The sequence below is a fragment of the Parasteatoda tepidariorum genome, chromosome 8, assembly GCF_043381705.1.
Source record: "Parasteatoda tepidariorum isolate YZ-2023 chromosome 8, CAS_Ptep_4.0, whole genome shotgun sequence".
In the NCBI taxonomy this organism is placed as follows: domain Eukaryota; kingdom Metazoa; phylum Arthropoda; class Arachnida; order Araneae; family Theridiidae; genus Parasteatoda; species Parasteatoda tepidariorum.
This window is the reverse complement of record NC_092211.1, coordinates 17,495,337-17,517,311: the sequence shown is the minus strand read 5'-3', so window position 1 is coordinate 17,517,311 and position 21,975 is coordinate 17,495,337. Positions and strand designations below refer to the sequence as shown.

The following is a 21,975-nucleotide window of genomic DNA, read 5'->3' as shown; positions in this document are numbered from 1 at the left end:
TTTGAATAAATCAATAAAATAAAGACACAATGATTAAGAATTGTAATTAAAGAGTTTTCACATTGTTACAGCAAAAAATATTAACTTCCCTAAGTAATAAAATAATTTAGAATTTTTTTGCAAGCCTTTTCAGCTTTAAATCAATTTTGCATTCATTTTATTTTTTATATTCAGCATTGTCTTGTATGTTATTACTAATAAAGAATGAGAAGTATTTTTTTTTAAATAATGAAGAATTATCAAATCAGGGATGGTTGCAATCTGGGTGTACTCTACAATTCTGGTTTTTTCCTATCATTCTTTCGTGTCTAATAAGTAATAACTAGAAGCAGTTTCTGCTAAAGTCGCGAGTATCTCAAGACCATTGGTTTGCGAACTTCTGTGAATCAAAAATTGCTATATCCTGTTATCCAGATGTTTACATACATGTGATTTCAGTTTGATTCGTTTGGTTTAGCAGACTTTCCCCCATTTAGAATATTTGGAACTGCACCGGAATCTGCTAATATCGCAATTCTTATTGGCTCGATTTTAATATTGTTTCGCTTTAGGCGGGGAAGTAGCACAGTGAGTGGATTAAATTTAACTGAGGTGTAGTATTTTTAAAATGTAAGTTTTTAAATAACTTACTAATACATTTATTTAACTAAGTTTTTATACAAATTCTAATTTATTAATCTCAAAACTATTAAAGTTAGAAACGGTTGATTAAAATCATTTTGGAATACTGCCAGCAACTAACATGGATGTTCTGTAGCTTTCAAACTCGCGAGCGTCTGTAAAACAATCAGAGTAATTTGTGAATAAAAATACTTGCTTCGAAATTCTCTCTTCAATGCTCAGCAAAGTGTCTATCTATGATTGGCTGAAGGTCGAAGTACCTTCATCACTACAGTATCACTATTACGTCCCAAGTTGCCTCACATGCAAACCCAGCTTGGTTTAAGTTGGTTGATCTCATGCAAGAAAATGTAAACAAAAATATTATGACACTGTTATCAACGAAGTTAAAGTCTCAGACTTGGGAAAGTTATTTATGTTTGATTTAAGCTTTAACAAGATTTGAAATGATTAATATTAAATATAATGACTTTATGAGTTCTTTTAGAGGGAAAAATATATTAGATACTATTTATTTAGTGACCTGAATTAGATAAACATCATTAAAGTAAGTTATTAAACTTTCTGCCAAGATCCAGGTAAAACTTAATAAATATTGTACTTAGGTTTTTCGAATTAAATGTTGTATCGAATTAAATAAATATTGTTAATAGGGAGAATTACTTAGTTTAATAATAATATTAGGGATTGGATTTACATAAAAATATGCTAATTGCCACCATATTAAACATTGATTTTAATATCTACCTGATTAAAAAGTTATACGTTGTGATTTGTATTCACTCAAATTAAAAATCGCACATCGCGACACCTATTCATACGATTTAAAAATCCAGTAGCACAATTTATACTTGTTCATTTTTTTAAACCCAATATCGCGATTCGTATTCACGCGAGTTTAAAATCCAATATTTCAATTGGTAATAACACCATTATTATATCAAGCATCGATTTTTGTATTTATGCATGATTTACAAGCTGCACATTGTGATTTGTATTCACATGATCTAAAAATCATGATTCATATTTATGCTATTTAAAAATTCATGATGTTGCGATTTTTGTAAAAAGTTTTTTAATGAATTAGTTACTATAGAGGTGTGATATTCTTCATTAATGCGTAATTTAATTATAAAAATTAGTTCAAAAAATTAAATTGAATATGAAACATGCATGGTATATGAATTGTTATCTTGATATCCATTTTTTGTGCATAAAATTTTCAGTGTTTTTGACTTAATGTAATTATCACCCCTGTCAATTATATATTTTTTTACTGTAAATTCTTTTATCCCGCATTTTATATAAATTTTTTATATTGAAAAAAATTTTATACTTTAGAACCTAAATAGTATTGATGCTATGATTTTTTAATTAGAAATTTATTCTCTTGTGTTACTAATAAATATCTTAAAATACCCTCTACTAAGTTCTCTATGCATGTTTATAAAGTTTGAAAAACATTTCAAAAATAATATCATCAGTAAACCTATTATTATTTGCTTTTAACAATATTTTGTGTGATGCCTCAGTAAAGCGAACAAAGACAATTTACTAACCCGACTAGCGAAAGTTTAGATATCATTCTGTATTTTTTCCTTCTAATATTTCACGTTGGCAATAGAACTTGTGAGATAAAATTAATGCTTTTTATTTTGTAGCCTCGTCGTATCAGTGCTGTCTCAGTAGCAGAAAGAATAGCTGATGAACGTTCTGAAGCACTTGGTAACACCACAGGTTACAGTGTTCGGTTTGAATCTTGCTTACCTCGTCCCTATGGCTCTATTCTCTTCTGCACTGTTGGTAAGTAGCTTCATTTTTTTTTCTTCTTCTTTTATCTCACATTCATTTCCCATTTAAATTTTTCCTTAATCAGGTCAGGTATTTCAATACTATAGGAAAAAGTTGCTATCAACTGCAAAATTTAAAAAATAAAAAAAATCTTTTCAGTTTCCTTCTTATCAGCAGGTGATGACTAAAGTTCTAAAATCAAAGTGTTCAGAAAAATTATGGTACTGTCAAGGTCAAAAATTAGTCAAAAAAAGTCACAATTACTAAGGAATAATGCAATTGAGTAAATCTTGTAACTAACATAGAAAATACCCATTTTAAATTTAGCATTATCTATACCTAGCAATTATTAATTATTTTTTCTACTGCTATGTGGTTAAATTTTGTTTCAGGATGTTTGAAATTGGAATAATTTTTCTTAGAAATTTCTTGTTTGTAATTTTTTTATTAATATAACTACATGCCGTTTAAGTTTTAAATATTAAGCCTTGTATACATATTTTGGTTCTTAATCATAAGTAAAATATAAGAATTCTCACTACATGACTGATATTGTTTATAAAAACTATGTTTCAGTGAGATTTTAAATTTTTCCAATTTTTGTGTAAAATATTGTTTATATTTGTAATATATATATATTAGAGAGGGTTTAATTTTTTAGAGAAAAAGTGTAAAACCCTAATACATAGTACCCAATTTTGAAAAAATAAACGAAATGATAAGTTTAAAATGTGCATACATTTTTAGTTTTAAATGTAGCAGATATTCAGACATAATCGACATTTTAAAAAAATTTTCTTCACGCGTAAAATTTTATTTATGCTAAACAATACAACTGACGACTTTATGTAATGAATAGAGCCCGGAAGTTCAGGCAAAATGCCATAAATGCCCTTTTCTGCCTTTTTTAAACGTTTTCTTCTGAAAATGCCTTTTTCGTTCCTTTTGTTCATAAATGCCTATTTCTGTCTAATTTAAAATTTTTCTGCCAAGCTTTTTGTGCTTTTGACCGAGCATAAACGCAAAATGAAGAAATTTTGAAGTACAGAAATAGTTGACTGTCATCCAACGGATTGTAATGCATTTATAGAGATTAGGACTTTATTCCTTTTGTCTTATTAATATTTTCTCTCCGTCTCTTCGTGGCGTCAGAAAACGTGGCGTCACCTTCGCCCGATGCGCTTTGCAAGGAGAGAGAGAAAGGGAGTGAAAAGATTGGAGTTATTTTTACTTACAGTCAATAGAATTTATTCTTACTTACGGCCCATATAGCCTACACCATCGAATAANTTTTTTTATACCTTGGATACCTATATGGGCTTTTAGGCATTACCAACTACCATTTTGCTCCAATTTTAAGTGCCTGTTTCAAGCTTTTTAAATGCCTTTTTGCCTGCCTATTTTTGCATTTTTTATTGCCTGAAATTCCGGGCTTTAGTAATGAATCATAATAAGTCCAAGTTAGACATCCAAATATGCAATACTAAACATTAATGATAAACATGCCAGAAGTAGATTAAAATTTACTCTGGGAAACAGAAGTTTAATTTAAATTTTGCAAAAAATGGATTAAAAAAAGGTTAATTTTAAACTTAACATGTATAAGTTTGTAGATACATTAATATTCTTCAGAACATACATCCTCTGCATTCCAAATAACATGTAAAAATACACTGAAAAAAAAAATAATAGAAAGGGGACTGAGTTCCTGTACATCCTCATGCAAATTAAACCTTGATATATGATTATAACAAGTATATATTAAATATTATCTAATGACAAATATATATTACATTTTACGTAATAATAAATATTGGATAATATAAAATAATTGGCATGAAACTTGCATGAAAACAAGGGAGATGAATTTGAGAAGATTTTCCCTTTAGCCCAGAATTCCCATTTGCTTACTTAACAGAACTTTCCCTGAATAACAAAGAGTCAGAGACACTGCATACTGATGCTTATTTTATTATATTAAAAAAACAATTAATAATTAATTTTTGTAATTAATGTAATTTAATTATCATTGTAACTAATGTTTTAATTATTGTAACTAATGTAATTTTTTCTTAGATCATTAATTTAATAAATGTTAACTCTGAACTTTGTGTAATAACAGGGTGGCCACCCACCTTGAAAACCTGGAATTATCAGGGAATTTTTTTTATACTGCAAAAAACCTGGAAATATCAGGGAAATTTGGATAAAAACCTAGAAAAATCAGGGAATTTTAAAGAAAAGCTGGAAATTTTTCTTTGATAATTTTTTTAATTTCACTAATTTAAATTATTTACTAATTTTCTTAATTTAAATTATTTCATCCATTATACCCACTTCTTTTTAAACAGAAATTGAAATATCATCAACTTAGCGATACTTTACTTGCTGTTAAACTAGAATGCTACATAAAATTCTCCCACGGTTTCTAAACAAATGTAGAAACCTTTGACCGCTATGAGACTGTGCAATTCAGGAAAGATTCTGGTGGAGATGGAAAAAGGGATTAGGATATTAGCTCCTTCTTTTTAAAATTCTGTCCTTCGGCTGAATGCATTTATGTTATGTTATTAATCTCAAGTTTGTTCCAATGCTTTGGAGGTAATTTTTTTTCTCTATTTTGACAAAATGTTTTTGTATTTTTAATTTTATAAAATTCTCCAAAAATTAGTTGGTTATAATTTAATAATAGATTTTATATCGCATACTTTTTCTGAAAGCTTTTCTACTCCCATTCAAAGAAATCAGTGAATTATTTTTTCTCAGCAAACCAACCAATCGCACATTTTTTTTTACAATCGCTAACAGCAATGTTTGTCAACAAATCGATATAATTGTTGCATTAATGCTAATTTTTTTTATTTCATTTTAACCTTTTATAGCATATTTTAATTTAAAAAAAAGGTTTTTTTAAGAACCAACTATATATTAATATTTAATTTTACTCTTTTGTTGGTTAATATGATTTTTGATTCAAAATTTTGTACCAAAACATTAAAAACATTAAAAAATAAATTTAAAAAATCTTGAAAATTGTCAAAATAATTAATTTTTTTCAAGATGATATGTTAAAAAAATAACATTTTGAATAAAATATTTTATAATATAGACACTTTTCTTGTACACATTCTATACTTTATAAGAAAAAAGAAACAAAAACCTGGAAAATTTAAGATTTTTTACCTGGAAAAATCAGGGAAATTTGAAATGATTTGAGTGGCCGCCCTGAATAATTATAGTAACTTAAAAACACTCTAAAATGTAGCAAGATGTATTAGATAGATTTTTGAGACTCTTTTATATATTTGATTAGGACAAAAATAAAATTGATGGCAATTGATTAAAATATTTTATTTATTTATTTTGTTGTCTTGCAATAAATAAAAAATGTTTTATTTAATGTGTATTTTCTTTTTATTAGGTGTTCTATTGCGAAAGCTTGAGAGTGGTTTGAGAGGAGTGTCACATGTTATTGTTGATGAAATTCATGAACGAGATGTAAATGTATGTATTGCAGTCCCATTTTATAGTTTATATGATAATAAGTACTGTATAGTACTATTATTCGTAATTAAATTGAAAATAGATGCCTGTTGGCTGAGTGGTAACTCTTCATGCACTCCTGTCACAAGTTCTTCCTTGGTTTGATCCTTGAACCAGGCAAGGTTGACTCAGCCTTTCATCCCTTAAGTGGGTTGATAAAATGAGAACTAAGCATGTTTGGGGACTAAACGCTGGGGGTTCTGCATTCAACTGACCTCCCGACCAGAGCAATCTGCTCCTGCACCCTAGATCCCATGGTCAAGAAAACTGAGATGGGCCCAGTAGACTTTATTCCTCTATAGGCTGTTGTGCCATTGAGATTAGTTTTAAGTTGAAAATAAGTTGCATCTTAAATAGCAAGCGACATTTAAATAGATTATTTCGACTATTATTTTGCTTAAGTATTAACTTCTCTCCTTGGCATTTTTGAGGAAAACTCTTTAGTTCATTTAGAATAATTATTTGTTATACTTGTACAAATACCTTGCATACATTTTCATAAATCTACAAGTAACCCTTGTTTATTAAAATTTTAAATTTATCCTTGTTTATTAAAATTGTAGGTTGTAATGGATCAAATATATCTTAAAAAGGCCAAATTTTTTGTTCCTTATCTCAAAAAATACTACATTGGTTTTCAAAAATTTGTTTTTGGTTTCCTTTTTCTTATTTTACTGCATATATCAACAGGGCTTTTGAAATTATCACTCATTAATTTTCGTTTACTTTTAAAGTTAGTTTAATGGTAAGAGGGGAAAAAAAACTTTAATTAAAGTTTTCTGAAAAAAAATTATGGCAAAATTTATCATTTTAAAGAGGACAGGGTTTAAAGATCAGACTTCCTTAATTCAAGGCACTAATTAAAGAACTTTTTCAAAAAAAATAAATAATAATAATTACTTTTTTATATAAAGCTGACAGCTAAAAAGATAGATCTTTAATTTCAACTAGGCATTCAAAATGTGTAACCGATAAAAATATGCAACACGGTATAGTTAAATTAAAAGTTTTAAATCGTGATTTATAAATTATGGTGAAAATCTAACACTGTATGTCGTTAGTAAAAATATCGAATTTAAAGCCACCTATACATATGACAAGAAATAATTTGAACACATATTGTGTGAGCTTGTGATCATCCATGTCTGACTGGGAGAATTGTTCTTCACACCTGCTCGAATTAATTGATGCACTATCGGGAACCATGTACTTCGTCACTCAAGTAGACGCCAATATCTAGGATTGATTGGGAAACATCATACACATTGCGAGTACATTGTAATTTCTGATGCTTTGAAGAATAAAAACCTAATCCAGACATCAGGTCAGCGATGATTGCATAACATCAATATCTCTCAATGCATTGATGTATTTCCCAATCCTACTACATTGTAACAAAAAATATCCTGAATTAATCCTTTCTTCTTTTTTTTAATTAACCGATCCGATTTTTATATGGAACCACTTCAAAGCTTACTTATTGTCGCCTTATATTTATTTTGTAAATTGTCAACTTTATTAAGTAGAATTAAAAAATTGTTTTTATCTTCTAGACTGATTTCATCCTGGTAGTGTTGAGGGACATGGTACGTGCTTTTCCTCAAATGAGAGTTGTTTTGATGTCAGCCACAATCGATACAACCATGTTCTGTGAATATTTTGGAAACTGCCCAATCATTGAAGTTTCTGGCAGAACATTTCCTGTTCAAGGTAAATTTTCTAAAGTATTCATATGTTTTATTTTTTTATTTAATTTTTTGCCGTATTGTTTAACTTCAGAGTCTAATTCAGTTTGTGTTATAACTCTCTGAATGTTTAACAACATTACATAAATGATGAGTGTGAATCAGGTTGGCATTGGAAAATTTTTTTAAAAATGCATATCTCTTTCTTCCTTATCCCCAAAGTTAGCAGGGTTAAACAATGTCCATGAAACTCATGACCCGGAGGAAGTCGACCACCAAAAGTGGGTTATTCAGAATGTCCCCTTTGTCCAGACCAAGACAGTCCAGGATATGTTGGGGAGAAGCCTGCATGTTGTGGCACCTGGGGCAGTTTGAGTAGGTTTTAACACTACCCTCGAAAGAAAGGGACTTACGGTGGCCGCTGATAAGCCTGGTAAGTGCCGTCTGTTCCTTGCAATTGCACCGAATGTTGAGTGCACTTCCTGGACGGTTGCTCTGGTACCAGTGATGTTTGGGGGGTACAAGCCAAGAAACATTGACTTCTTTTTGATGCCAGTTCCATGAAGGTGAGTGAACTTGGACTCATCAAAGTTTCTTCTGTCCCCTCTTTAGCCAGCGTGTCAGCAATGTCATTGCTCAGTACCCCAACGTGAGAAGGGATCCATTGGAGGTGGACTTCGCGCAATCGTGAGAGGATTTTAAGTTTGTGCAGGATTGAAGCTCTTGTTTTGTTTCTCACCTTCCTCCAATGCTATAAGTACTGTATGGAACTGAGACTGTCAGAGAGTATCCAGATGTTATTGTCCTGTTGGCTGCCTCATCGTGGCGAGGGGGTGACCCTGAGTGGAAAGGGCGATGTACGTCTGGAGTTTTACTCCTGGAAGGGTCACCCATGGTGAGAAGGCCGTTCCATTACACTCAGCTAAAGTCAACAGGCGAAGGAGCCAAGTCAGGCTTCTACCAGCATGGTGCTCCAGTCATAGGACTTCAGAAGCTGCATTATTACCCCTACCATGAAATTCGTGAAAAAAACATATTAACTATTTTTAATAGGATCTTTTATAGATGGTGATTGATAAAATTGTGTTCTTAACACTAAATATTTTCTAATTACTGTTTAGTAGTTGTGTTTTTCTAATTTTAATTCCTTAGTTATGAAAAGTGCATTATATAATTTATGTTTTTTTTTTTTTTTTTTTNTTTTAAAAAAAGAATATTTTCTGGAAGATTGTGTGCAAATGCTGAATTTCGTTCCACCCCCCAGCACAAGAAAGAGAAAACGAGATGAAGACACAGGTGTTGATACTGAAGAGCCGGAAGTAAGATGTTACAAAAATTGTATTTAATTGCAATTTTACTTTAAGAATATTTATCATCTATGTTAAATTAAGGCTGCTCACAGATAGGTAGGAAATAATAAATATTGCACTTAATTTTAATTATCAATTTATGTAAAAAAATTAACAATTATGTACTACATTTTATAATATAAAATATTATAAATTGGATTCAATTTATATAAATCCGGGCTAGATGACATTATCAAGCAGAAATTGCAGCTTTTAATCTCTTGCAATATTTCCGTTTTATTTTATTACAACAGTGTTAAGTTTAATTTTTTTTTTTTATTTAAAACTTTTATTTTTAGACCAATTTTATAATTATGAGGACAACATTTAAGCCACAACAGTATTTAAAAAGTTTTCTTCTTACAGACCGTTAGGTTTTTGAAATACTCTTATTTTGGTGCCTTGCAGGAGAATCTGTTATTTTTTAAAAATGTTGATTACATGAAAATTAAAAGGTTTTTCTTTTCTCTTTATTTGAGGACACAATTAAGGCATAAAATCTGAATATTTCCATTAAGTTTATTAAATATATTAGAGTCTGTGCAATACTTGATATTCTATAATTGTTGTTTTGTTTCTGTAATCTTTACATCACATAAATTATGTATTTTTTCCCTTTTTTTAGGAAAACCTAAACAAGGTAATTGGTCCAGATTATTCACAAAGTACAATGCAAGCTATGTCTACTATGAGCGAAAAAGAAATGTCATTTGAACTTATTGAGGTAAGAAAATGAACTCTTATGTTTCTTTCCTTGTCTATTTAAAACTAACTCTTAAATGTATTATAAAAACTGTTAGGTAAATCATCTGTTAGCAATTTTTTGTAATCTTGTATTTTATGATTTTTTTTTCCTCCACAGTCTTTTTTCTTTTCTTTTTTATGCATATGAGTTAAAAATTACAAGTTTTCATCATTGAATTTGGTCCTGTGATTTTCCTAGAAAAGTCTATTGGGTTTTAATTTTGATTTACTAAAAGCTAGTTAACAGTTCCTTTCATAAAGTTACTATTTAAAAAACACGTAATCAATGCATTAATTTTATTTTTATTCAATGATTTTGTTTTTGTTTGATTTAATTCTAGGCTTTATTGATGTACATCAAAGGTTTAGGTGTACCTGGTGCCGTTTTGGTGTTCTTGCCAGGTTGGAATTTGATTTTTGCTTTAATGCGTCATCTTCAGCAGCATCCTAAATTTAATACACCTCAGTATTCCATTTTACCCCTCCATTCACAAATACCAAGAGAGGATCAACATAAAGTGTTTGAACCTGTACCTGATGGAGTAACTAAGGTTAATACTATTTTTATTGATTATTTTTTATCATATGCAATTTGCGAAACAGTGCAATTACTTTTTTTATTAAAAGCAGTGTTCATTTAAAAGTTTTTTCTTTCTTTTTAATTTCTCATCAATTTTAAATTTACAAAGCATTCTAATGTTGAGTTTTTAGTTTTCATTAATTTTCGAAATTGTTATTTTATTATATGATTAAAATATCTCTCAATGNTGTTTTGCAATTTAATTGAATACTTTTTATTCAGATAAAGAGTATGGTAATTGTATGAATGATTCCTCTTTATTTTATCATAGCAAGTAAATAAGCCAAAAAGAAAATGAAAAAAAAGGAAGCAAATCAGTGAATCAGTCATAGGTTTATATAGTTTATATCAATTATAGGTTTATATAATTGCATTTATATATATATATATATATATTTTATAAATTTGAGTTGTAATGTATTAGGATTTATTTTTAATAATATTTTAATTATATCTTTAAAATTTAATGAATTATAAATTAAATTTATTGTAGCATTTAAAAAAAATCAAGTTAAATCTAATAATTCAGAATTTTATTTTAATATTATTATTATTTTTTAAATCGAAATATGATATACCCTGGTTCAGAGTGCATTTAAGTTTATATAAATTTTTTATAGTCTGCAGTTACTAATTAAAGCGTAAGATCCTTCCTCACTGGTGTGACAGTCTCAGATGGGCCCTGGCCTTTAGCAAAATTTAATCCTTGATTAAAGTATTTGAAATACTACCCTTTAAAACTAATGCTTTAAGCTTGAAAAGATACTATGCTGCAAAAGAAACCATTCGTGAAATATTCAATTTCACATCCACTAGTTTTATAAAATTAAGTCTAGAAAAATGTGAATTTAGATAAATCAGAGTATTCCATAAAAGTTCTATAATGCTTATTTATTAATTTTTTAAAAAAATATCAAAATCAGAACAAGTTGTGGTAAGATTACTTTTCTACTTCATAATCATGAATTATCCTAATGTTATTCCCCACCCCCTTGTTATGATATTGAAAAATGAAAAATTACACAGATGAAACTTCTTGGTTTATCTGGAATAACTTTGTTTCTTCTATACTTTTAATTTTAAATTACTAATATATGAGAATCAGAATTTGTTCACTTGAAATTGGAGAAGCAGAGTTTCTTCAGTGTTAGAGCCGGGGCCTACTTCTGACAAAAAATTCTGATTACTCATTGTTAACTCATAGAGAATTATTTAACTAATTGAACAATTAATTAAGTTGGTTCCCTTTCTCTTAATCTTTGAATTTTTTTAATCATTCAAGTAGTTTTTGTTTTCTTTTTTTTTAAAGAAACTCTTAACATTATTTGTGGCTCGAGTTTCTTCTTTTGTGTTTTCTTTTCTCAGAATAGTAATTTTTACAGATATTGAACATGATATATTTTTTTCTTTAGATTAATTGGGTTTTTATGGGTCACATTTAATGCAGATTAATTTTTTGTGTATTTATCACCGAAATTTTATATTGCAGATTATTTTGGCTACAAATATTGCAGAGACAAGCATAACAATTAATGATGTAGTATTTGTTATTGATTCTTGCAAGTAAGTTATTTTCATAATGAATTTCAAAAAAATATTTTCTGTATCTATAGTCAGTTAGTTGTTCTGTGTCTTTCTTTCTTTTTTTTTAAAAAAAAAAGTAATAATTGTTATTATCTAATCTTTCTTTAGAGTTAAAATGAAGTTATTTACATCTCATAACAATATGACCAACTATGCAACTGTCTGGGCGTCTAAAACCAATCTGGAACAAAGGAAAGGCCGAGCTGGCCGTGTCCGAGCTGGTTTTGCATTCCGTTTGTGCAGTCGAGCTCGGTTTGAAAAGTAAGTTCTTTTCAGTGTTTCTTGCCAGTTTAGCTTGTGTATTTATAGAGTTCTTTGTTTACATTGATTCAGTTTTCATGTGCTAAATACACATAAATATTTTAATTTTTTTATATATTTTCTTATATTCTGAAAGACATAGTCACCTATCTTTATTATTATTATTTCAGATTAGATAATTACACTACTCCTGAAATATTTCGTACTCCTCTGCATGAAATTGCTCTTGCGATTAAATTGCTTCGCTTGGGTGATATTGGTAAATTTCTTTCTAAAGCCTTAGAACCACCACCTATTGATGCCGTTATTGAATCAGAAGTTCTTTTACGAGGTACTCACGTTTAATATTATGATATTCATTTACAACCAATTTCTGCATTACTTTTAATTAAGTCATAAAACTATTTTTAAGAACTATTTAATTATAGTACTATAATAAAAAAAAGGTTTGTCTATTGTTTGATGGCTAGGTGATCATTTAATTTTCAATCAAGGCAGCTATTAATATTTTTAGATTGTTATAAACTATATAAATTGCACACAGTAAATATTCTATGAACTTTTGATTTTACTCTAGTTTTATATTTATTAAAAGGATGGTCATGTTTCTTTATAGTTCTTTGGTAAATTGTTAGTATAATGCTTGGATTAAGTTAAGGGGATACCTTTCAAAATCTCAATTTTTTTTTTAATAGAGAAAATGAAATCCTAAATGGTAAACAATGGTATCACGAAGAAAAAAAAAAATATATTTTTGAAAATTGTGCAACTTTAATGACTTCTTTTATTATCCATTTGAACTACTGTTTTCTCATTTCAATAATCAAAAGAAAATGTAGAGGATTTTATATTTCTAAGTTTGTCAAGTTATAAACTAAATGACTAAAGGGGTTTAGATGGTTTTGATTTCATCCAGAAAAAATCCATATACAATTCTTTTTCTATTGCTTAGATTTCTGAATTTTTTACAAGAATTTAACATAAGAACAAAATTTTATTTTACACTAAAACAACAGATGGGGTCAATTTGCCCCCTCTTAAGTTTTTCTGAGTTTTCATAATTTGATCCTATTTAAGTACTTATGTAATCATTCATTTGTTAGCTTTATAGAAAAATATATATAAAACCTTATATAGAATGAGAGGGGGGCAGAGTGGCCCTTTGTTGTTTCAGTAGGTTTTGCATTACCTAATTTTAATTTTTTTAAATTTAAATTTTGAAACCTTTTCTAAATCATGTTAAGGAGATGTTTTCAAGCATATGGCTCTTCCGCAGTATTTTTTTTGCCTGTTTTTTATTATTTTTTTTAATACTTAAAACTATGTTGAAATCTGCTAATATCGAGATTCATATTCTCGCAATTTTAATAACAAGCATCGATTTTCTTATTTACCTATTTTAAAAGTTACTCATTGTGAATCGTATTTAGTCTATTTAATAATCATACATCATGATTCATATTCACAGGAGTTTCAAATCCAATATCGTGATTCATATTCACGCGCTTTTAAAACCCAATTTCTCGATTAGTATTTTCTGTTTTCATTAGCGGAGAAGAGCAGAGTAGTAAAAAGCATATGCATGATTGAAGACTAAGTTTAAAATATGAATCAAAATTTGTTCATCTCAAAGACTTTCAAATAATTAATAAAAAACTTATTCGTAATATACTGGTTGATACTATTAACTACATATTTGCCCTCCGGCGTCTAACCATGAAGAGTATGACCAACATAAAAAAGGGCAAAACTGAAGAGAAGAGAGCTTCTGAAATATGTCCTTATATACCGAGTAACGAACCTCCCCGAAGCTCTGGTGCCGATCGCTGATAAACTAAGAGTTGAATGACTGCTATTCGAGGTCACGACTACAACAAGAGTGACGTTACTCTCTATACATGCTGGTTCGACACGTAAACAAACATCCGTAGCTTAAGTTGTTAAAATTCAATTCAATATTCTATTGAATTGAACTTAGAGTATCCTTAGTAGAAAAATTACTTAATATTAAAGAAATGGGACTTACTTAATATAGGGGATGGGATATACATGCTATTTGCCAACATTTTTGCTTTCTTAAAATCCAATTCATATTCACACAATTTTAAAATCCAATATCATGATTCTTGTAGGAACTAAGTTTTTTCCTAAATTAGTTATGTAAAAGTTTGATGTTCTTTATTGGAAGTAACTTAATTATAAATCTTAGTTTAAAAAATTATATTAAATATTAACAATAATATGTAAATTGATATCTTGTTATCCATTCTTTGCACACTGTTCAATTGTTTGTTTGGGTTTGACACTTTCGGGGTTTTCCACTTTGTGTCACAATCACCCCTGATTTTCTGTTTTCAGCAAGTGGGTTTGAATATTTTTGATGAATCTTTTGAAGTTTTTTGTGAGCTTTATCTTACAAAATTGCTTCAAATAAAAAAATTATTGTAACCTATATTTTTCTTTTTTAAAAAATCCAAAAAGTTTGATAGGAGAAATGAATTAAATCTGATTATTTAATTGAGCCTTAACGACAATATGCACATTTTTTATAATTTACAGAAATGGGAGCCTTAGATCGCCAAAGCGAGTTAACATCTTTGGGGAAAATCTTAGCCCGTCTTCCAATTGAACCCAGACTTGGAAAAATGCTTGTTCTCGGATGCCTATTTTCGTAAGATTTGTTTATCTCATCAAATTAATTGCATGAAGTACATTGATTATTAGTTTGAGTGTAGTGCATTAATTATGGTTTATTGTACCATCTAGGTGTGGTGATGCATTGTGTACAATTGCTGCTCATAGTAGCACTTTTCCTGAACCTTTTGACACCCCCTTTCCTAAGAGACTTGCATATGTGCACAGGAAGTTCTGTGGGAATCGTTACAGTGATCACTTGACCATGTTGAATGCATTCATACAATGGGAAGAGGCTCACATGCAGGGTGAATATGCTGAACAATCATTCTGTGAACGCTTCTCTTTGAATCTTGCCACCTTGAGAATCACTCATGATGCCAGGGTTTGTATGCTTTACTGCCTGTCAATTTTTTTTTCTGAAACTAGTTAAACATTAATTTGATTTGATTTTAATAAAAAAAAATTTTTACAGGGTGCGTAGTATTTTTAAAAAGTGCTTCAAGGTGCTTATTTTCGATTTTCGTTTTTTAAAAGCCCTTAAGGATGCTTTTTTCATTGGGTGTTTTTAAAAAGTGCTTAATTTTCCCTTTTCCAAAATAAGATTGTTTTTCTTTACCCTGTCGATTTTCGCCATGTATTATGCAAACGCTTGTTCATTGTTCTATTTAACGTTTTTAAAATTCATTAAACCGCAATCTATTTAGGTGTATTCTCGATCCATAACGTAATAAAGCTCCAATCATTTTACCTGTTTCATAAAATACTTGCAAGTCTGCTTGTGCGTCTACTCAGCTGAGTTCGGTGATATTGTTGCACTCTCATGTGCAACTCAGCTGCATTTCTCAATTTCAGGCTTCACCCTCTGATATCGAATCAAAAAATCTCTTGATCATTTTATAATGACTAATTAAGCAAAATAAAAAAAAAGAGTTCTTTGTCAGAAACTAGTTATTTAATCATGATCATGTAAAGTTTTTGAAAATTATTTTGTATTTTGTCAATGTATGTAATGTTTAAAAATATTTTTTGAGTGCTTGAAAAGTACTTAAAAGGTTCTATTTTTTTGTTGAAATATCTGACTACACACCCTGTTTTATGATCTTATTAATCAGTGTTGAATTTATACTCAGTGGTTGGTTTTGTTCCCTGTTGTTAACTGCAACTNCGCTGATTTGCGGATCAGTCAAGTTCAAAAAATTAGTTGCTTTTGAAAATTGATTCTTTACTAAACTAACCTTAAAAGTAGTTATCAGGAGTCAATATAAACTAGTAATTTTTTGTATTGCACTTTTCTCTTTACTTATTTTTTTAAAAAAGTAAGCAAGCTTTGATATGAAGTGACAACTACGGTAGTTTTGTCCCTTGTTCTGACCGCAGCTGTGCACGTGCATTCATAGAACTTATTCTTACATAGTTTGTTTAAAATTGAGTAAAAAAGAAAGATCTGAAATAATAATAAAAAAGACAAAAACTCTATTAAAAACTTGCAGATAACCATTGAAACAGTCAAAACTGATAACGTCAAAACCTTGTTGATTGACAGAGGCAATTATGAGAAACACTGTGCAACCAAGTTTCAGTATGCTTTGTTGTTTTAAGTTTCTTTTGGTGTTTTGTTTGATTTATATATCGTTTATTCGTTTATGTTTCTTCCTTGCTTAAATATTCATTTACAGCTACTAGTTCTTGTTTACTTTATTTCTTAAAAATATTTATTTAGAATGAAGAATAAAGGACATTCTGCATAGTATGCCAAATTTTGTGAACGTAAATTATGCGACAATTGCACAGTGGTTAGGGGACTGAACTATCATTGTGGATAGCTAGGGTTCTATCCAAAGTGGCAGCTTGAAGTTCCCCAATCTTCAGATAGGTGGGTTGACATTAGTAGCTTTTCCGGGAAATTAAGAAAACCCATGCACAATACTGACTATGTTGCCACTATCATGCCCATGGTGCGTAAAGTTTTAAAGAAGTGCTTAAAGGTGCTTATTTTTTACTTTTGTTTTTTAGGAGCCTTTAAATGTGCTTTTTTTATTGGGTGTTTTTTAAAAGTGCTTAATTTTTCCCTTTCAAAAATTAGATTTTTTTTCTTTAATGTCGATTTTTGTCACGTATTGAACAAAAGCATGTGCTTTTCACATTGTCAATTCAACATTTTCACAATTCATTCATTCACAATTTATTTCGGCGTCCCGTCGGTCCATAGCTTATGAAAGCACCAATCATTTTACATATTTGATGACATCCTTGAAAGTCCACATGTGCGTGTACTAAATTCGGGGGGTTGCTGAGATTCTTGCACTGTCATGTGCAACTCTGCTGCATTTTGCAAGATATTACAATTTCAGGCTTCATTTTCCAATGTCTGATATTGAACCGAAAAACCTCTTGATCATTTTATAACAGCTAATATATTCAAGAAAAGAGTTCTTAGTCAGAAACTGTTTATTTTTATAGATCATGTAAAGTCTTTGAAAATTATTTTGCATTTTAATGTACATAGTGCTTAAAAATTTTTGAGTTTTTAAAAAGTGCTTATTTTTTGTTGAAAGATTTGGCTGTGCACCCTGATGCCGCATGTCTTAAAATTGCAGCAATGGGTAGTGGAAATGCCTTACTTTTAAAATATGTATAATTTTTGTTCAATGTTAATGATAATGTATTTGAATAATTGTAGTTATTTTTTAAAAATATATATTGTATTTTTTTTTTTAATAAAACCTTTAATGCATTTTTTTTTTATTTATATCATTTCCCTTTTCTTTTACAGAATCAGCTGAAAGATCTTCTAACTACAGCTGGATTTCCTGAGCAAAACCTTGTAGCTCAAAATTATTATTTTGAGGGGAATGATTCTAAACTTGATATAGTGAGTATTTATTTTTTTAAGTCTAAATATATGAATAAAGCAATTTTTAATGTGTGCCTTTCCCAAAATAACTGCTTCACTTTTTTTTCTTTGATAATTTTTTTTTCTGATGCCTTAATATCAAATTTCATCTGGCAACATTAAAAAAGATGCTTTTTTAAGGTTTATTTAGAACTTTAAACAAAAACTGAAATAATAAGATGTTTGCTTTGTAGTAAAATGGAACAAAATTCTCAGTGTTTTAAAAAGGACCGAATTTTAGTTTTAAAGACTTGCATGAATTGCAAAATTTATAGAAACAAATTTACCTCTAATCTAAATGTCTGGGAAAATTAATTTTGATAAAGATAGCTTTAAATCTTAGTTTTTGTAACAAATTAGTCATTACAGTTTTCTTTTTAGAAAAGTTTGTTTAATTTCAGATCTAATAGCAATTATAAATATTTTGTATTATATTTTATTCATTGGAATAATTACAAAATCAATTACAAAAATCAGGTAAATTTTATAAATTAAATCTGAAGAAGTCAAAGAATTTTCTTTCTGAGTTTTTGTTCACTGTATTAATTAGAAATTAAAATCATCGTAGAAAACATTACTTGCTTGCAATCAGCATAGTACCCCTGCAGCAGAATTTTTTGGGGCATTCTGCGACATACCTCTCTAATATTAATATCTTTTGGCAAAGTACTTTGAAAAATAACAAATATACATGTTGCTAAATTAAAGTGACAAAAGTGTCAACTTCAAAAAAGAAAAAAAACTTTGGGTTCAAACAAAATAATTTTTTAATTATATAATAAATTTTATTCTAATATTATGGACGATATTCTCTAATTTTGTAAGGGAAAAACACTTAATTATTTCTTTTTTCGCATTTTGTAAATCATCATCAATTTTTTTTTAAAAAAAAACTGCTAAATTACGCTAATCAGACTCTTTGAAAAAATGTTACTGAATAAGTGTTTTCGTTTTGAGATTCAGTTGTAATAAATTATATCATATTGAAAGTATCGGATTTTAAAAACTATGAAAAAATTATTAGTGATAACTGCATAAAAAAAATTAGAACAAAAATTTCTGTAGAAAAGAAAACCAAATTTACTTCATTATTCACTATTTTTCATTATTCTCAAGTGAGAATAGAAAAATCACAAGCATTTTTTTCCACTCCAATGCACTCAAGAGACATCTTTTGAATAAAATTCTGAAGTAAAGTTAAAACTATTGAAAATTTCTGGGGGGAAAAACCCAAATTTTTTTACTTTGCAAAAGAAAAATCTTTCTGCAAGAACTCTGTAATGTTCTGCAACAATGTCGCCCCGGGGATAGTACCATCTTGTGAAAAATGGCAGAATGAGGAACAACTGTGGTTTTTGTTTACCAGTATTTACAGAATACTTGTACTGTATGCTTGCATGTGCCTTCTTCCTTCTGTTTTAAAAGAAAGAAAAAATTGCATTTTCAGGTAACAGAAACTATAGTTTGTCTAAAGTAAGAACTCCCCTAACCATTTGCCTGAACCCATGACAGTGACCATGGTATAACTATTTCAAGTAAGGGTTTGGGGTCACAGTTTGGAACAGGTTTTGGAGAGGGGAAGAAAATCTTTTTCTTCGATCTACTGTGTTTGCCCTGGAGTGAAGAGGAGCTGTCCTCCCCGAAATGCGCTATTCTTGTTTCCATAGCAGCAGACGAGCTCTGACTTTGTGGTGGGGAGAGTTCTTACCATAGACAAACTATACGTGCATGCTCCTATGGTTAAAAGGAATATTTTATTTTAAAATTGGTTTACTTAATTATTAACTTAGTTTATTTTTTCTTTCTTTCTAGGTTGCTGCTCTCTTGGCTATGGGACACTTTCCAAATGTTTGTTTCCACAAAGAGAAAAGGAAGGTAATTACAACTGAAGGAAGAGCCGCTTTGATTCATAAATCTTCCGTTAATAACACAAATTCTCCTGGAAAGTTCCCTTCTCCCTTTTTCGTGTTTGGAGAAAAGGTAAGTAATTAGTAATTTGTCTAATTTAAACAGCCCAAACTGACTCATTTACATAATAAGTCAGTTTTAAGGATAATTATATAGTGTAAGAAGTTTTGTTTTCATTAATAGTTTAGCTTTTACAGTAAAAAATCTATATAACAAATTTACGATCTCTGTAAAGCCAGTGTTTTCATTACAGCGCGAGAATCTCGCATATTTTTTTCTTTTCTTGCATTAAAAAATTATTACCGCGAGAAATTCGCTCATTCTATAAATCAATTTCAAAATTCTCGAATTTTGGAAAAAGCTTCAAATTACGCCATTTAGAATAAAATCTGTTTCACTTTTCTTCTTGGATCTTTCATTATTTTCAACATCTGCCTCGTTATCTAGCTTCCCTATTTACCAGTATTGTTCAGAACCTTTTTGAACAACAGAACACAACCACACAGCCTCTTTCAGAACACATTTCTCTGCAACCACGTGTTTACTGTAGGTAAGGTTTCTTCATGTAAAAGGTTCAAATTTTTTATGCACTAATGTAAGATGGACAAATACCTTGTAAGGGCAAAATCTTCTATGATGATGCACCAAAAATATTCAATGCTTTAAAAAAAAGATGTTAAAAATGTATTATAATTAAAGAAATGATTTTTTTTCAAGAATTTTTTAGTTTTTAGAAATCTCACTTAACTTTTTGGATTCTCACCCTGTTTTTGAGAAAGGGTAAAAAATTCTGACCCATTTTTTTTCTATGATGAAAACACTGAAAGCAATATAAAATTGATATTTTTGCTGGATTTTATTCAAATGTTCTTAATAATTTAATTATTTTTATTACAAATAATAAGTAACCAAAAGTATATTTTGTGTTTCAAAATATTTTTTAAAATTTTTTTAAAAACATTAATGGTGATTTGTTCCAGTTATATATTACCATGGATAGATGTAAAATTTAATGATACATGAAATGATCTATCTAACACAAAAATTGCATATAGTGATATCCCCACATTTCAATGTTTGCGTTAACAGGTTCTTCTACTGTATATTCAATTTAATTTTTGTTTAGAAGATTAAAACAAATCATGACACATCAGATATTTTAAATTATGTGTAGTCATGCTTCTTTTTTAAAGAAAAAGTAAGTTAAATTTGTGTATAAATTTAAAAAAAATATGTTGCTTCTAAGGGAATAAACCCCAAATTAGTGCAGAAAAACAGACAGACTCTATTGTATACTTATTTTTCTGCCATTATTTGTGCTTAATTCTTTCTTAGCTTTATTTATATAGCACTAAGCAAACCCTATATTTATTTGATTAGCACTACTATTATCAGAATATTGTGATTATCTGAAGTTGGTCCTGTCACACCTACTTCAAATAATCAAGGTCTGCATAAGATTTACAAATCTTTAAAGTTTAATCGGAACAACTTTTAAAACTTTTTTTTTTGTGTGTTCTTAAAATTAAAATTTTCTGAATCTAATTCATTTTCACTAAACGTTCAAATCTTGATTATGAGCTGTTTAAATATTGCATAGGCATATTTTGAGGAATCCTCTTCCCATATCAAGACCCGATCCTTTGTTTGCTTTGATTTTTACTCTAGCAATCTAATTTTAGCATTAAATTTAAATAGAGTATGTCTAAACAAATAAAACTTTGCATAAATCAAAATTTATGTTTTAATTTATTTTATAAAATTTTGAGTTGAAGGATTTTATTGTCTGACATAAGCATTCATCATTATATTTCTCCTCACCCTTGTTTGTGAAATAAGCAAATCACAAACACCCTCCCCCTGTTAAATTCTTGTGTAATATTTAAACCATCCTTAACAGCAAAATAACTTGGGTCCTTATTGAACCAATATTCACGAATCTTGGATCAATAAGGGTTCAAAGAGCTGATATTTTACTGCCACTTTACAACCAATATTGGCCCTTTATAGAATTGTCAGATTCATCCAATATCAGGGCTCGAAAAACAGCCCGTCCGCCCGTCCTCGACGGTCAAAAATTCTCCACGGACAATGAGTTTCTCGAATCTGACGTCCGCACGGATGGCCATTTTCCCGTTAATGTTCGTGATACATTTTCAATTTTTGTTATCTTACAAGAGTCTTGTAAGTTACAGCATAGCAAAATGACCCACAATACAGCAACATACTTCGCATATATTGATGTTTTCTCTGTCTGGGAGTACTGCAGCGGTTGAAAGGGGCTTTGCAGCAATAAACTTACAAAAAAACACAATACGTACTGGTCTTAAACAAGAAGCTTTAAAAGCAATTATGAACATCTACCTAAATGGAAAACCC

General features: G+C 29.3%; 1 protein-coding gene across 4 annotated transcripts in view; it reads left to right on the top strand.

Moving 5' to 3' along the window:
- Nucleotides 1-21,975, top strand: part of LOC107446751 (dosage compensation regulator mle) — a 59,727-nt gene that overhangs the window by 25,310 nt on the left and 12,442 nt on the right. For 2 of the 4 annotated variants that reach the window (XM_043043228.2, XM_071184327.1), the window contains 13 exons: nucleotides 2,283-2,424; nucleotides 5,834-5,916; nucleotides 7,509-7,665; nucleotides 8,853-8,959; nucleotides 9,615-9,713; nucleotides 10,075-10,284; nucleotides 11,803-11,876; nucleotides 12,006-12,158; nucleotides 12,329-12,489; nucleotides 14,718-14,829; nucleotides 14,925-15,177; nucleotides 17,569-17,667; nucleotides 19,501-19,668. In XM_043043228.2, coding sequence (XP_042899162.1) covers nucleotides 2,283-2,424; nucleotides 5,834-5,916; nucleotides 7,509-7,665; nucleotides 8,853-8,959; nucleotides 9,615-9,713; nucleotides 10,075-10,284; nucleotides 11,803-11,876; nucleotides 12,006-12,158; nucleotides 12,329-12,489; nucleotides 14,718-14,829; nucleotides 14,925-15,177; nucleotides 17,569-17,667; nucleotides 19,501-19,668 — 1,818 coding nt within the window. The remainder of the gene's footprint in view (nucleotides 1-2,282; nucleotides 2,425-5,833; nucleotides 5,917-7,508; nucleotides 7,666-8,852; nucleotides 8,960-9,614; nucleotides 9,714-10,074; nucleotides 10,285-11,802; nucleotides 11,877-12,005; nucleotides 12,159-12,328; nucleotides 12,490-14,717; nucleotides 14,830-14,924; nucleotides 15,178-17,568; nucleotides 17,668-19,500; nucleotides 19,669-21,975) is intronic. The other 2 variants (XM_043043229.2, XM_071184328.1) reach the window with 1 other exon arrangement.